General features: G+C 48.1%; 1 protein-coding gene across 1 annotated transcript in view; it reads right to left on the bottom strand.

Annotated features, from left to right (window-relative positions):
* The window catches only part of LOC138282912 (latent-transforming growth factor beta-binding protein 4-like), a 269,263-nt gene that overhangs the window by 205,490 nt on the left and 47,364 nt on the right, over positions 1–16,409 (bottom strand). Inside the window, exon 7 of the mRNA XM_069220935.1 lies at positions 7,200–7,325. Within this exon, the coding sequence (XP_069077036.1) occupies positions 7,200–7,325 (126 nt within the window). The remainder of the gene's footprint in view (positions 1–7,199; positions 7,326–16,409) is intronic.

The raw sequence follows: 16,409 nt of genomic DNA, 5'->3' as shown, positions 1-16,409 counted from the left end.
GAGCTCAACCTGATAAGGTTTAAGCCCCAAAGGCTCAGTTCCCTCAGAGGGCAGAACTTCTTCCTGAGAAGAGAGGTTCCCTTTCTTTTGCTGTGTTGCAGTTGGTTTCCCAACTGACTTTCCTGTTCTCTTGGTAGGCTGGGCCATTCTTCCAGACTCCAGCTCTACTTGTTCACCCTGTGCCTTGCATTGTGCTCTTGTTTTCACACACACCAGTTCAGGGATACCCAGCATTGCTGCATGGGTTTTTAGTTCTACCTCAGCCCATGCTGAGGACTCCAGGTCATTTCCAAGCAGACAGTCCACTGGGATATTTGAGGAGACCACCACCTGTTTCAGGCCATTGACCCCTCCCCATTCTAAAGTAACCATTGCCATGGGATGTACTTTTCTCTGATTGTCAGCGTTGGTGACTGTGTAAGTTTTTCCAGTCAGGTATTGGCCAGGGGAAACCAGTTTCTCTGTCACCATGGTGACACTGGCACCTGTATCCCTCAGGCCCTCTATTCTAGTCCCATTAATTAAGAGTTGCTGTCTGTATTTTTGCATGTTAGGCGGCCAGACAGCTAGTGTGGCTAAATCCACCCCACCCTCAGAAACTAGAGTAGCTTCAGTGTGGACCCTGATTTGCTCTGGGCACACTGTTGATCCCACTTGGAGACTAGCCATACCAGTGTTACCTGGATGGGAGTTTGGAGTGGAACCTTTCTTGAGACAGGCCTTGTCTCCAGTTTGGTGTCCATGCTGTTTACAGCTATGACACCAGGCCGTTTTTGGGATCAAAGTTTTTACCCTTGTACCCATTGTTTTGTGAAGAGGCTCTGGGCCCACCCTCCTGTGCAGGTTTTTGGGGGCCTGTAGAAGACTCTTTACTATTTTTAGTTTTGGTTGTCTCATCACTCTTCCCCTGGGGAGTCTTTGTGACCCCTTTCTTTTGGTCACCCCCTGTTGAAGTCTTGGACACCCTTGTCTTGACCCAATGGTCCTCCTTCTTTCCCAATTCTTGGGGAGAAATTGGTCCTAGGTCTACCAGATGCTGATGCAGTTTATCATTGAAACAATTACTTAACAGGTGTTCTTTCACAAATAAATTGTACAGCCCATCATAATTACTTACACCACTGCCTTGAATCCAACCATCTAGTGTTTTCACTGAGTAGTCTACAAAGTCAACCCAGGTCTGGCTCGAGGATTTTTGAGCCCCCCTGAATCTAATCCTATACTCCTCAGTGGAGAATCCAAAGCCCTCAATCAGGGTACCCTTCATGAGGTCATAAGATTCTGCATCTTGTCCAGAGAGTGTGAGGAGTCTATCCCTACACTTTCCTGTGAACATTTCCCAAAGGAGAGCACCCCAGTGAGATCTGTTCACTTTTCTGGTTACACAAGCCCTCTCAAAAGCTGTGAACCATTTGGTGATGTCATCACCATCTTCATATTTAGTTACAATCCCTTTAGGGATTTTCAACATGTCAGGAGAATCTCTGACCCTATTTATGTTGCTGCCACCATTGATGGGTCCTAGGCCCATCTCTTGTCTTTCCCTCTCTATGGCTAGGATCTGTCTTTCCAAAGCCAATCTTTTGGCCATCCTGGCTAACTGGATGTCCTCTTCACTGGGGCTATCCTCAGTGATTTCAGAGGTGTTGGTCTCTCCTGTGAGGGAACCAGCATCTCTGACTATTATTTTTGGAGTCAGGGTTTGAGGGACCCTGTTCTCCCTAGATAGGACTGGTAGGGGGGAATTTTCCTCCAAGTCACTATCCTCTTCCTCTGAGTTGCCACCCTCAGAGGGGTTGGCCTTTTCAAACTCTGCCAAAAGCTCCTGGAGCTGTATTTTGGTAGGTTTGGGGCCCATTGTTATTTTCTTTATTTTACAGAGTGACCTTAGCTCCCTCATCTTAAGATGGAGGTAAGGTGTGGTGTCGAGTTCCACCACAGTCACATCTGTGCTAGACATTTTGCTTCTAAAAGTTGGAATACTTTTTAAGAATCTACAACTGGTTCTAGAATCTATTTCAAACTTTTACAAACTTTTAAACTCTAAAAGAAATGCTAAACAGGATCTAACACAAGGCCCTAGCAGGTCTTTTAAGAATTTAGAAAACTTTTCAAATTGCAAAAATCAATTTCTAATGACAATTTTTGAATTTGTCGTGTGATCAGGTATTGGCTGAGTAGTCCAGCAAATGCAAAGTCTTGTACCCCACCGCTGATCCACCAATGTAGGAAGTTGGCTCTGTATGTGCTATTTCAAAGTAAGGAATAGCATGCACAGAGTCCAAGGGTTCCCCTTAGAGGTAAAATAGTGGTAAAAATAGATAATACTAATGCTCTATTTTGTGGTAGTGTGGTCGAGCAGTAGGCTTATCCAAGGAGTAGTGTTAAGCATTTGTTGTACATACACATAGACAATAAATGAGGTACACACACTCAGAGACAAATCCAGCCAATAGGTTTTTGTATAGAAAAATATATTTTCTTGGTTTATTTTAAGAACCACAGGTTCAAATTCTACATGTAATATCTCATTCGAAAGGTATTGCAGGTAAGTACTTTAGGAACTTTAAATCATAAAAATTGCATGTATACTTTTCAAGTTATTGACAAATAGCTGTTTTAAAAGTGGACACAGTGCAATTTTCACAGTTCCTAGGGGAGGTAAGTTTTGGTTAGTTTTACCAGGTAAGTAAGACACTTACTGGGTTCAGTTCTTGGTCCAAGGTAGCCCACCGTTGGGGGTTCAGAGCAACCCCAAAGTCACCACACCAGCAGCTCAGGGCCAGTCAGGTGCAGAGTTCAAAGTGGTGCCCAAAACACATAGGCTAGAATGGAGAGAAGGGGGTGCCCCGGTTCCGGTCTGCTTGCAGGTAAGTACCCGCGTCTTCGGAGGGCAGACCAGGGGGGTTTTGTAGGGCACCGGGGGGGACACAAGTCCACACAGAAATTTCACCCTCAGCAGCACGGGGGCGGCCGGGTGCAGTGTAGAAACAGGCGTCGGGTTCGCAATGTTAGTCTATGAGAGATCTCGGGATCTCTTCAGCGCTGCAGGCAGGCAAGGGGGGGATTCCTCGGGGAAACCTCCACTTGGGCAAGGGAGAGGGACTCCTGGGGGTCACTTCTCCAGTGAAAGTCCGGTCCTTCAGGTCCTGGGGGCTGCGGGTGCAGGGTCTCTCCCAGGCGTCGGGACTTTGGATTCAAAGAGTCGCGGTCAGGGGAAGCCTCGGGATTCCCTCTGCAGGCGGCGCTCTGGGGGCTCAGGGGGGACAGGTTTTGGTACTCACAGTATCAGAGTAGTCCTGGGGTCCCTCCTGAGGTGTTGGATCTCCACCAGCCGAGTCGGGGTCACCGGGTGCAGTGTTGCAAGTCTCACGCTTCTTGCGGGGAGCTTGCAGGGTTCTTTCAAGGCTGCTGGAAACAAAGTTGCAGCCTTTCTTGGAGCAGGTCCGCTGTCCTCGGGAGTTTCTTGTCTTTTCGAAGCAGGGGCAGTCCTCAGAGGATGTCGAGGTCGCTGGTCCCTTTGGAAGGCGTCGCTGGAGCAGGATCTTTGGAAGGCAGGAGACAGGCCGGTGAGTTTCTGGAGCCAAGGCAGTTGTCGTCTTCTGGTCTTCCTCTGCAGGGGGTTTTCAGCTAGGCAGTCCTTCTTCTTGTAGTTGCAGGAATCTAATTTTCTAGGGTTCAGGGTAGCCCTTAAATACTAAATTTAAGGGCGTGTTTAGGTCTGGGGGGTTAGTAGCCAATGGCTACTAGCCCTGAGGGTGGGTACACCCTCTTTGTGCCTCCTCCCAAGGGGAGGGGGTCACAATCCTAACCCTATTGGGGGAATCCTCCATCTGCAAGATGGAGGATTTCTAAAAGTTAGAGTCACTTCAGCTCAGGACACCTTAGGGGCTGTCCTGACTGGCCAGTGACTCCTCCTTGTTGCTTTCTTTGTTCCCTCCAGCCTTGCCGCCAAAAGTGGGGGCCGTGGCCGGAGGGGGCGGGCAACTCCACTAAGCTGGAGTGCCCTGCTGGGCTGTGACAAAGGGGTGAGCCTTTGAGGCTCACCGCCAGGTGTCACAGCTCCTGCCTGGGGGAGGTGTTAGCATCTCCACCCAGTGCAGGCTTTGTTACTGGCCTCAGAGTGACAAAGGCACTCTCCCCATGGGGCCAGCAACATGTCTCTGGTGTGGCAGGCTGCTGGAACTAGTCAGCCTACACAGACAGTCGGTTAAGTTTCAGGGGGCACCTCTAAGGTGCCCTCTGTGGTGTATTTTACAATAAAATGTACACTGGCATCAGTGTGCATTTATTGTGCTGAGAAGTTTGATACCAAACTTCCCAGTTTTCAGTGTAGCCATTATGGTGCTGTGGAGTTCGTGTTTGACAGACTCCCAGACCATATACTCTTATGGCTACCCTGCACTTACAATGTCTAAGGTTTTGTTTAGACACTGTAGGGGTACCATGCTCATGCACTGGTACCCTCACCTATGGTATAGTGCACCCTGCCTTAGGGCTGTAAGGCCTGCTAGAGGGGTGTCTTACCTATACTGCATAGGCAGTGAGAGGTTGGCATGGCACCCTGAGGGGAGTGCCATGTCGACTTACTCGTTTTGTCCTCACTAGCACACACAAGCTGGCAAGCAGTGTGTCTGTGCTGAGTGAGAGGTCTCCAGGGTGGCATAAGACATGCTGCAGCCCTTAGAGACCTTCCTTGGCATCAGGGCCCTTGGTACTAGAAGTACCAGTTACAAGGGACTTATCTGGATGCCAGGGTCTGCCAATTGTGGATACAAAAGTACAGGTTAGGGAAAGAACACTGGTGCTGGGGCCTGGTTAGCAGGCCTCAGCACACTTTCAATTGTAAACATAGCATCAGCAAAGGCAAAAAGTCAGGGGGCAACCATGCCAAGGAGGCATTTCCTTACACTTATCCTTTTTCAATGTTGTCTTCCACATGTTTTTGCTCTTCAGCTTCTCAAACCAGCCCAACATTTCAGCTCACAGGATTCCACCAGAATATAAAGGAAACAATATTGTGGGCCAAAGTATCAAACCCTAAACAGCGAGAACAAAAATATTGTGAACGTAAGTACATTTAGGTAAGTATGAGTTTACTGTACCTGACTTCACTAACATGTACCTTGTAGATATATATATACATATATTTATATATATCTTTATATCTTCATGGCGGTACGCTGAGAATGGCAAATATACACTTACATTTATGCACTTACATTCATGATATGCAATATTTATGCCTCAATATTTTGGCTTCACAATATTTCTCCTGATATGTAGACATATAATCTAACATTTAAATAATGTTTGTGCCATTGCTTCACCTATTTAGCAGTGTTACTCTCTATGTATGCGTTTGCGCTTTTAATTCCCTTCTTTGCTCTCCTGTGCTTTTAGAAACATCTTCCTCCTCCTGGCATCTCACAAATGCTAATCTCGTTCCTTTGCAGTGGCCAGTGTTACAAGCTTCTTAGGAGGATACTCTGCACAGCAGGCATGTCCCACCTATGTCCAGAAGGGCTGGATCCATGCTAACTATTTAAGATAGTCAATGACTATATAAATGCACCCCCATTTAGATTCATTGTCTGTAAACTGATCTTAAAACGCAAACCTGGAAATCTGGCAATGATCTGCCCCTCAAAGGCCTGTGTGCGACAAACACGCTGTAGGAACATCCTTATTCTTCTATCGGCAGAAGAAGCTGGGTACTCGGTCAACAACGTCCTGGTGCAATCTAAGATGCACTGTTTTTTTAAATAAGAATGCAAGTCTAAAATAATTCTTGAGCAAAAGTTTTTATCTATAAACTTTGCTCTGAGGCAGTAAGTTCAGTGGTTCTACACCTATGCGCAGCGAGTAAGCACCCCCAAATGAAGGCCTCTCTGTTCTGGTGAGTGAAAGAGAACCACAAAATACGTGTCAGGATTTTTCAGCACTGGCTGACCAAGGATTTGATTGCTAAAACAACAGCAAACGTGAGTACCAGTAACTGATTGGACTACATCTACCATAATGCATTTTAGGAGGCCTGGTGCAGCAAGATCACACCTGTGAAATAGTCATGAAGACAAATTTACAAAGTGTCGTTCATCTCTCCTCTAAATAAAGACCTCTGATCTGCAACAGTACACAGAAAGATAGCCAGACGACCTCGATTGAAACAAGCATTGCCAAATCGTTTGGAACCTATTGTCTTTGCCAGTTTTTGGATGACCTGCACAACATCCTCAGTGCTGTGCAGCATGGCTAAACAATAAACAATAAGGAAAGTATTTGACAGGGCTGGCCGTGTCAATTTGTAAGCGCTCGGACCAAGCATGCATGCATCTATAAAATGACAAAGCAGCTTTAAAAAAAATTAAAAAAAAAGTGGTTACCAATCCAAGTTAGATCAGTGTTATTTTTTTTTTTTTTTAGCGGGTAGGGGAAGCAACTCCGGAGCAGCCAGCAACACAGGGAAACACAGTGGTGGGTAGTAGCGGGGGAGTGGAAACAACATTGAGGGTGGGACAAAATGATACAAAGGAAGTGAGTGGGAGAAAAGCAAATGGGCGAGAGAAAGCATTGTGGAGTTGGCGTGGATAAGCGGAGAAGCATGTGACTGAGACAGAGGAACATGGAGCCTGGCGGAGGGGCAGGGAGACAGATGGTACACAAGGGAGACAGATGGAAAACACATGTACTCTCATAGAGTGCTTAAACCAAAAATACAAAAGTAATGCTTGGGTAATGTGTGCATGCTCCATGGGTGGGACAAACATAAGAGGAGGAAGGAAAGCCCACACAAGCTGACAAATGAGAGTGATGATAAAGCCAACCAATGGTAAGCAATGAACGGGCTCTAATCTCACAGTAAGCTAACAATTTGTCTTGCAGCAGTCATGTCATTCTCTGGCTAGTAGGTGAGACCTAAAGGCAATAAGTTATTCTGGTATAAGTAAAGCTGTATTTGGATGCGTCATGAGGTTCCAGTTAACATAATGTAGGGTGCCACTACTGTGTTCCATGAGCATTCTGTCTTGTGTAACTGTATATGAACTCCTTCCGTTAACTTATAATTTCATTATTATTCTACGGAGATAAGCTTCAGCTCCACTGGACAGTCTCAGTATGGTAGCCCAGTTGTTCACACTTCAGAAAGTCACTGCTGCTCTCACAGATGGTGTGCAGCACCTTTAAAGGCCGCTTACCCACGCAGGAGAGGTTCAGCGCCCTGAAGCCCGGCTGGCAGCTGCATTCGTAGCTGCCGATGGTGTTCACGCAGGTGTTCCCCAGCTCCCGGCGACACCGCTCCTCGTAGGAACACTCGTCGACATCTTAAATAGAACAACCAAGAAAGGCAATGTTAGTCCTGCAGAGACGTGTTTCTCTTTGCTAAAACACATACTCTGACAAACATCATTTAAACCTATAGAGAGGTGACAACATTTGTTTAGGTGTTGAGCAGCACTGGCAGACCGGGCTGGAGGCATAAGGAGTAGGGTGACCAGACGGCTTCATGTCACCTGGGCACCACTTTTCTATTCCAGGGCTTTGTTTTTTGCATGCCATTTTCATCAGGTGTGCAGGTCCCACTAAATTGAACCAAGACTACAACTCCCAGAATGCACTGATAGGTAAAAATCCCGAACAGGAGAAATTGTGTCCTAGTGAATGGAGTCATCTTGTCACCCAAGGTATGAGGTTGCACTGCGGTCTGTCAACAGGTTAAGACTATGATGGGGGTTAAATAATAACTTTTTCAAAGTGAAGTTATAGCATGCAAACTGCATCTACATTTAAGGACAGAATGTCTGGTTTCCCGGCAGGAAAAGTATAAATCGCAGGAAGGCCAGTGATGGTGAACTGTGCAGGGCAGATAGGACATTCTAAATACCTCAATCAATCAATCAGATTTTGTAAAGCGCAACTACTTACCCGTAAGGGTCTCAAAGCGCTGTGGGGGTTTGGTCCTTTGTGCTTCAGTCGAAGAGCCAGGTCTTAAGGTCCTTTCTGAATTGAGGTAACAATGGTGACTGCCTGAGGTGCGGGGGCAAGGTGTTCCAGCTCTTTGCCGCGAGGTAGGCAAAGGATCTTTCTCCAGCCGAAGTCTTCCGTATGCGGCGTACAGTGGCCAGTGTCTGTTGAGTGGAGCAGAGAGGTCTGGCAGGGGAATAGAAGGTGATGCTGTGGTTAAGGTAGGTCCTAAGTCGTGGAGAGCCTTGTATACATGAAAGAGGAGTTTAAAGTTGATCCTTCTCTCAACAGGGAGCCAATGTAGGTCTTTCAGGTGTTTGGTGATGTGCTTGCGGTGGGGGGTGTTCAGGATGAGGCTGTTGGAGGTGTTCTGCGTGTGCTGTAGTTTCTTCAAATTCTTCTGGGTGGTGCTGGTGTAGAGGGCGTTGCCATAGTCGAGCCGGCTGGTGACCAGGGAGTGTGTGGAAACAGGAGGATGTGGCAGAGTTGATCTGTCAGGTCAGAGCGAGAGATAAATCCAGGATGAAGCTGAGGTTGCATGCGTGGTTCATTAGGGGGGGTGGTTGCTGAGTGTCGCAGGCCACCAGGAGGCGTCCCAGGCAGATGTGGAGGGTCCCAGGATGAGGATTTCGGTCTTGTCTGAGTTGAGCTTGAGGCAGCTCTCTTTCATCCAGGCGGCGACGGCTTCCATCCCGTTGTAGAAGTTCTTCTCAGCAGTTGTAGGGGTTCCTGTCAGTGAGATGATCAGCTGGGTGTCGGCTCAGTTATACAACAGTAAGAGTGCACACTATTAGCAAAAAAATGCCACCTGGATTAAGGTGTCACAGAACACGTGCCCATTCTGCGGTTAAGTTTTTTCATTTGCAGGTAAAACAAGTAAGATGTTTGAAAATGGAGAGACCACATCACTGGAGGCAAATAAAGATCTTTTAAAGTAGATAGGAAGATGGTAGAGGTGGCCTTTCAGGCACTGATGCGAGCATCAAAATGTAAAATATTTACTTATCTGATAGAACGAGGCCTGCTAACAAGGCATGTTGCCCAGAATAATAGCACCCACCCAGGGCTTTGGCCCTAAGATGGGAACTGTTTCACCCATCCAGTGATAATGCCCGCACCAGAATTCAAGTGAGTCTAAAAAAACTTGACTCTGTCCTGGCCTCCATTTTTCCAGCGGAGCACAAGCTATGCTATCGACAGAAATCACGAGCTACAGGAACATGCTGCCATTACGAAGGCATTTTCTTTTTCACAAATTGTAGGAAAGGATTTGCATTGTGCAAAAAAATGTAAGGGAATGCTGATCCCAGTAGTTCCCACCCACTTCGACCTCTTAGAACCAGTGAAAAGAGCAGCAGGGCCAGACGTGGTGCACTGTGCATGCCAGGCAGGGCACTATATAGCTCCTCTGAGCAGCAGCGGGGTGCAAGAGGCCTCAAGGCCCCCAACACCTGGGAATATCCCAATATCCAGCAAGGCCAGCCCCATGTCAGTAGCAGTGTAAATTAGGAGTTTTGCAACTCAGCAGCACACATGAGACTTCATGGCCCCCAGAAGGGGGCACAAGGATGATTTTTTCCCCCAGGCCTGCAGTTTCTTAGGGCCCTGTGCTCGGGTTCCTAAATTTATTTATAGAGTTTGAATCAAGCCTGCACTGTTTATTAATGATGAGTCAGCGAACAGAGCTACACAACAAGATGCGCCAGCATCTGTTATCTCCTTCCCGAATTAAATATATATATATATGTATATATATATATATGTATATGTATATGTATATTTATATATATATATATTCACTGAAAAAATCAAACGTTACAGGGACGTTATAGTAAGGAAATACGAAACAAAATAGCAATTCACTTAAAAAAACCAAAGGTTGCAGGGACGTTATAGTTAGGCTCACATTTTAAATGTACCAAACCGAAGAAATTCACCTGTTATAGTTAGAGTTATCTAAAGTAACTATAACTCGTTGTAGGAAGTTGGCTCTGTATGCACTATTTCAAAGTGAGGAATAGTATGCACAGAGTCCAAGGGTTCCCCTTAGAGGTAAGATAGTGGCAAAAAGAGATAATACTAATGCTCTATTTTGTGGTAGTGTGGTCGAGCAGTAGGCTTATCAAAGGAGTAGTGTTAAGCATTTGTTGTACATACACAAGCAATAAATGAGGAACACACACTCAGAGACAATTCCAGGCCAATAGGTTTTTGTACAGAAAAATATATTTTCTTAGTTTATTTTAAGAACCACAGGTTCAAGATTTACATGTAATACTTCAAATGAAAGGTATTGCAGGTAGGTACTTTAGGAACTTTGAATTAGCAAAATAGCCTATACAGTTTTCACATAAATCACATATAGCTTTTTTTAAACTAAACACAGTGCAATTTTCAACAGTTCCTGGGGAGGTAAGTGTTTTTGCAGGTAAGTAAACCACCTACGGGGTTCAAGTTTGGGTCCAAGGTAGCCCACCGTAGGGGGTTCAGAGCAACCCCAAAGTTACCACACCAGCAGCTCAGGGCTGGTCAGGTTCAGAGGTCAAAGTGGTGCCCAAAACGCTTAGGCTTCAATGGAGAAGGGGGTGCCCCGGTTCCGGTCTGCCAGCAGGTAAGTACCCGCGTCTTCGGAGGGCAGACCAGGGGGGTTTTGTAGGGCACCGGGGGGGACACAAGTCAGCACAGAAAGTACATCCTCAGCAGCGCGGGGGCGGCCGGGTGCAGTGTGCAAACACGCGTTGGGTTTTCAATAGGTTTCAATGGGAGACCAAGGGGTCTCTTCAGCGATGCAGGCAGGCAAGGGGGGGGCTCCTCGGGGTAGCCACCACCTGGGCAAGGGAGAGGGCCTCCTGGGGGTCACTCCTGCACTGGAGTTCGGATCCTTCAGGTCCTGGGGGCTGCGAGTGCAGAGTCTTTACCAGGCGTCGGGATCTGAGGAGCAGGCAGTCGCGGTCAGGGGGAGCCTCGGGATTCTCTCTGCAGGCGTCACTGTGGGGACTCAGGGGGGGCAACTCTGGCTACTCACGGTCTCGCAGTCGCCGGGGAGTCCTCCCTGAAGTGTTTGTTCTCCACAAGTCGAGCCGGGGGCGTCGGGTGCAGAGTGTCAAGTCTCACGCTTCCGGCGGGAAACGCAAGTTGTTTCAAAGTTGCTTCTTTGTTTCAAAGTTGCAGTCTTTGGTGAACAGGGCCGCTGTCCTCGGGAGTTCTTGGTCCTTCTAGAGCAGGGCAGTCCTCTGAGGATTCAGAGGTCGCTGGTCCATGGGGAAAGCGTCGCTGGAGCAGTGTCTTTAGAAGGGGGGGAGACAGGCCGGTAGAGCTGGGGCCAAAGCAGTTGGTGTCTCCGTCTTCTCTGCAGGGTTTTTCAGCTTAGCAGTCTTCTTCTTCTTAGGTTGCAGGAATCTAGTTTCCTAGGTTCTGGGGAGCCCTTAAATACTAAATTTAAGGGCGTGTTTAGGTCTGGGGGGTTAGTAGCCAATGGCTACTAGCCCTGAGGGTGGGTACACCCTCTTTGTGCCTCCTCCCTGAGGGGAGGGGGGCACATCCCTAATCCTATTGGGGGAATCCTCCATCTGCAAGATGGAGGATTTCTAAAAGTTAGAGTCACCTCAGCTCAGGACACCTTAGGGGCTGTCCTGACTGGCCAGTGACTCCTCCTTCTTGTTCTCATTATTTCCTCCGGCCTTGCCGCCAAAAGTGGGGCCGTGGCCGGAGGGGGCGGGCAACTCCACTAGCTGGAGTGCCCTGGGGTGCTGTAACAAAGGGGGTGAGCCTTTGAGGCTTACCGCCAGGTGTTACAGTTCCTGCAGGGGGAGGTGTGAAGCACCTCCACCCAGTACAGGCTTTGTTATTAGCCACAGAGTGACAAAGGCACTCTCCCCATGTGGCCAGCAACATGTCTGGAGTGTGGCAGGCTGCTAAAACCAGTCAGCCTACACGGGTAGTTGGTTAAGGTTTCAGGGGGCACCTCTAAGGTGCCCTCTGGGGTGTATGATACAATATAATGTACACTGGCATCAGTGTGCATTTATTGTGCTGAGAGGTTTGATACCAAACTTCACAGTTTTCAGTGTAGCCATTATGGTGCTGTGGAGTTCGTGCATGACAGACTCCCAGACCATATACTCTTATGGCTACCCTGCACTTACAATGTCTAAGGTTTTGCTTAGACACTGTAGGGGCATAGTGCTCATGCACTTATGCCCTCACCTATGGTATAGTGCACCCTGCCTTAGGGCTGTAAGGCCTGATAGAGGGGTGACTTATCTATACTTCATAGGCAGTGTGAGGTTGGCATGGCACCCTGAGGGGAGTGCCATGTCGACTTAGTCTTTTTATCCCCACTAGCACAAACAAGCTGGCAAGCAGTCTGTCTGTGCTGAGTGAGGGGTCCCCAGGGTGGCATAAGATATGCTGCAGCCCTTAGAGACCTTCCCTGGCATCAGGGCCCTTGGTACCAGGGGTACCAGTTACAAGGGACTTACCTGGATGCCAGGGTGTGCCAATTGTGGAAACAAAAGTGCAGGTTAGGGAAAGAACACTGGTGCTGGGGCCTGGTTAGCAGGCCTCAGCACACTTTCAAATCAAAACTTAGCATCAGCAAAGGCAAAAAGTCAGGGGGTAACCATGCCAAGGAGGCATTTCCTTACACAACCCCCCCCCTCCCCCCACAAACGAAAGAGGATGAGACTAACCTTTCCCAAGAGAGTCTTCATTTTCTAAGTGGAAGAAACTGGAAAGGCCATCGGCCATCTGCATTGGCATGGGCAGTCCCAGGTCTGTGTTCCACTATAAAGATGGACCACCTCAACAGTTTTGGATTTTCACCTTTCATTTGCATCAGCCATCTGAGAGGTCTGTGGTCAGTCTGAACTACAAAGTGAGTACCAAAGAGGTATGGTCTCAGCTTCTTCAGGGACCAAACCACAGCAAAGGCCTCCCTCTCAATGGCGCTCCAACGCTGCTCCCTGGGGAGTAACCTCCTGCTAATGAAAGCAACAGGCTGGTCAAGGCCATCTTCATTTGTCTGGGACAAAACTGCCCCTATCCCATGTTCAGAGGCATCTGTCTGCACAATGAACTGCTTGGAGTAATCTGGAGCTTTTAGAACTGGTGCTGTGCACATTGCTTGTTTCAGGGTGTCAAAGGCCTGTTGGCATTCTACAGTCCAGTTTACCTTCTTGAGCATTTTCTTGGAGGTAAGTTCTGTGAGGGCTGTCACTATGGATCCATATCCCTTCACAAACCTCCTGTAATGCCCATTCAAGCCAAGGAATGCCCTGACTTGAGTCTGGGTTTTTGGAGCTGCCCTGTCCAGAATAGTCTGGATCTTAGGCTGGAGTGGCTGAACTTGGCCTCCACCTACATGGTGACCCAAGTAAACCACAGTTCCCTGCCCTATCTGGCATTTGGATGCCTTGATAGAGAGGCCTGCTGATTGCAGAGCCTTCAAAACCTTCTTCAGGTGGACCAGGTGATCCTGCCAGCTGGAGCTAAAGACAGCAATATCGTCAAGATAAGCTGCACTAAAGGACTCCAAGCCAGCAAGGACTTGATTCACCAACCTTTGGAAGGTGGCAGGGGCATTCTTTAAACCAAAGGGCATAACAGTAAACTGATAATGCCCATCAGGTGTGGAGAATGCTGTCTTTTCTTTTGCCCCTGGTGCCATTTTGATTTGCCAGTACCCTGCAGTTAAGTCAAAGGTACTTAAGAATTTGGCAGCACCTAATTTGTCAATCAGTTCATCAGCTCTTGGAATGGGATGGGCATCTGTCTTGGTGACAGAATTAAGTCCTCTGTAGTCCACACAAAACCTCATCTCTCTCTTTCCATCTTTCGTGTGAGGTTTGGGGATTAAGACCACTGGGCTAGCCCAGGGGCTGTCAGAGTGCTCAATGACTCCCAATTCCAGCATCTTGTGGACTTCCACCTTGATGCTTTCCTTAACTTGATCAGACTGTCTGAATATTTTGTTTTTGACAGGCATGCTGTCCCCTGTGTCCACATCATGGGTACACAGGTGTGTCTGATCAGGGGTTAGGGTAAAGAGCTCAGCAAACTGTTGCAGGACCTTCCTACAGTCAGATTGCTGTTGGCTAGAGAGGGTGTCTGAATAGATCACTCCATCAACTGAGCCATCTTTAGGGTTTGTGGAGAGGAGATCAGGGAGAGGTTCACTCTCAGCTTCCTGGTCCTCATCTGTTACCATCAACAGATTCACATCAGCCCTGTCATGGAAGAGCTTAAGGCGGTTCACATGGATCACCCTCTTGGAGGTCCTGCTAGTGCCTAGGTCCACCAGGTAGGTGACCTGACTCTTCTTCTCTAGCACTGGGTAAGGGCCACTCCATCTGTCCTGAAGTGCCCTGGGAGCCACAGGCTCCAAAACCCAGACTTTCTGCCCTGGTTGAAATTCAAACATTGCAGCCTTTTGGTCATACCAAAACTTCTGGAGCTGTTGGCTGGCCTCAAGGTTTTTGCTTGCCTTTTCCATGTACTCTGCCATCCTTGAACGTAGGCCTAGTACATAGTCCACTATATCTTGCTTAGGCTCATGAAGAGGTCTCTCCCAGCCTTCTTTCACAAGAGCTAGTGGTCCCCTTACAGGGTGGCCAAACAGAAGTTCAAAGGGTGAGAACCCTACTCCCTTCTGAGGCACCTCTCTGTAAGCGAAAAGCAGACATGGCAAGAGGACATCCCATCTCCTTTTGAGTTTTTCAGGGAGCCCCATGATCATGCCTTTCAATGTCTTGTTGAATCTCTCAACAAGACCATTGGTTTGTGGATGGTATGGTGTGGTGAATTTATAAGCCACCCCACACTCATTCCACATGTGTTTCAGGTATGCTGACATAAAGTTGGTACCTCTGTCAGACACCACCTTCTTAGGAAAACCCACTCTGGTAAAGATACCAATGAGTGCCTTGGCTACTGCAGTGGCGGTAGTCGACCTAAGGGGAATTGCTTCAAGGTATCTAGTAGCATGATCCACTACTACTAGTATGTATAGGTTCCCTGAGGCTGTGGGAGGTTCAAGTGGACCCACTATGTCCACACCCACTCTTTCAAAGGGGACCCCCACCACTGGAAGTAGAATGAGGGGGGCCTTTGGGTGTCCACCTGTCTTACCACTGGCTTGACAGGTAGCACAGGAGACACAAATCTCCTTGACCTTCTGGGACATGTTGGGCCAATAGAAGTGGTTGACTAGTCTCTCCCACGTCTTGGTCTGTCCCAAATGCCCAGCAAGAGGAATATCATGGGCTAAGGTCAGTATGAACTCCCTAAACTCCTGAGGCACTACCACTCTCCTAGTGGCACCAGGTTTGGGATCTCTTGCCTCAGTGTAAAGGAGTCCATCTTCCCAATAGACCCTATGTGTTCCTGTTTTCTTTCCATTGGACTCTTCAGCAGCTTGCTGCCTAAGGCCTTCAAGAGAGGGACAGGTTTCTTGTCCCTTACACAACTGTTCCCTTGAGGGTCCCCCGGGGCCTAAGAGCTCAACCTGATAAGGTCCTAACTCCATAGGCTCAGTTCCCTCAGAGGGCAGAACTTCTTCCTGAGAAGAGAGGTTCTCTTTTTGTTGTTGTGTTGCAACTGGTCCCCCAGTTGTCTTTCCTTTTCTCTTGGTAGGCTGGGCCCTTTTTCCAGGCTCCAACACTACTTTTTCACCCAGAGCCTTGCACTGTGCCCTTGTCTTGACACACACCAGTTCAGGGATACCCAGCATGGCTGCATGGGTTTTCAATTCTACCTCAGCCCATGCTGAGGACTCCAGGTCATTTCCAAGCAAACAGTCTACAGGGATATTTGAGGAGACCACCACCTGTTTCAGGCCATTGACCCCTCCCCACTCTAAAGTTACCATTGCCATGGGATGTACTTTAGTCTGATTGTCAGCGTTGGTGACTGGATACGTTTGTCCAGCCAGGTATTGACCAGGGGAAACCAGTTTCTCTGTCACCATGGTGACATTGGCACCTGTATCCCTCAGGCCTTCTACACTTGTCCCATTAATTAAGAACTGCTGCCTGTATTTTTGCATGTTAGGAGGCCAGGCAGCCAGTGTGGCTAAATCCACCCCACCCTCAGAGACTAATGTAGCTTCAGTGTGACACCTGATTTGCTCTGGGCACACTGTTGATCCCACTTGGAGACTGGCCATTCCAGTGTTAGCTGGAGTGGAGTTAGAAGTGGTACTTTTCTTGGGACAGGCCTTGTCTCCAGTTTGGTGTCCAGGCTGATTACAGCTACGACACCAGGCCTTTTTGGGATCAAAGCTTTTACCCTTGTACCCAAAATAGGTTTGTGAAGAGGGTCTGGGCCCACCCTCCTGTGCAGGTTTTTGGGGGCCTGTAGAAGACTCTTTACTATTTTTACCTTTGGATGTCTCAACACTCTTCCGCTGGGGAGGCTTTGTGACCCCTTTCTTTTGGTCACCCCCT

This window comes from Pleurodeles waltl, chromosome 2_2, assembly GCF_031143425.1.
Source record: "Pleurodeles waltl isolate 20211129_DDA chromosome 2_2, aPleWal1.hap1.20221129, whole genome shotgun sequence".
In the NCBI taxonomy this organism is placed as follows: domain Eukaryota; kingdom Metazoa; phylum Chordata; class Amphibia; order Caudata; family Salamandridae; genus Pleurodeles; species Pleurodeles waltl.
Note: the sequence above shows the minus strand (reverse complement) of the source record. Positions and strands in the feature narration are given on the sequence as shown.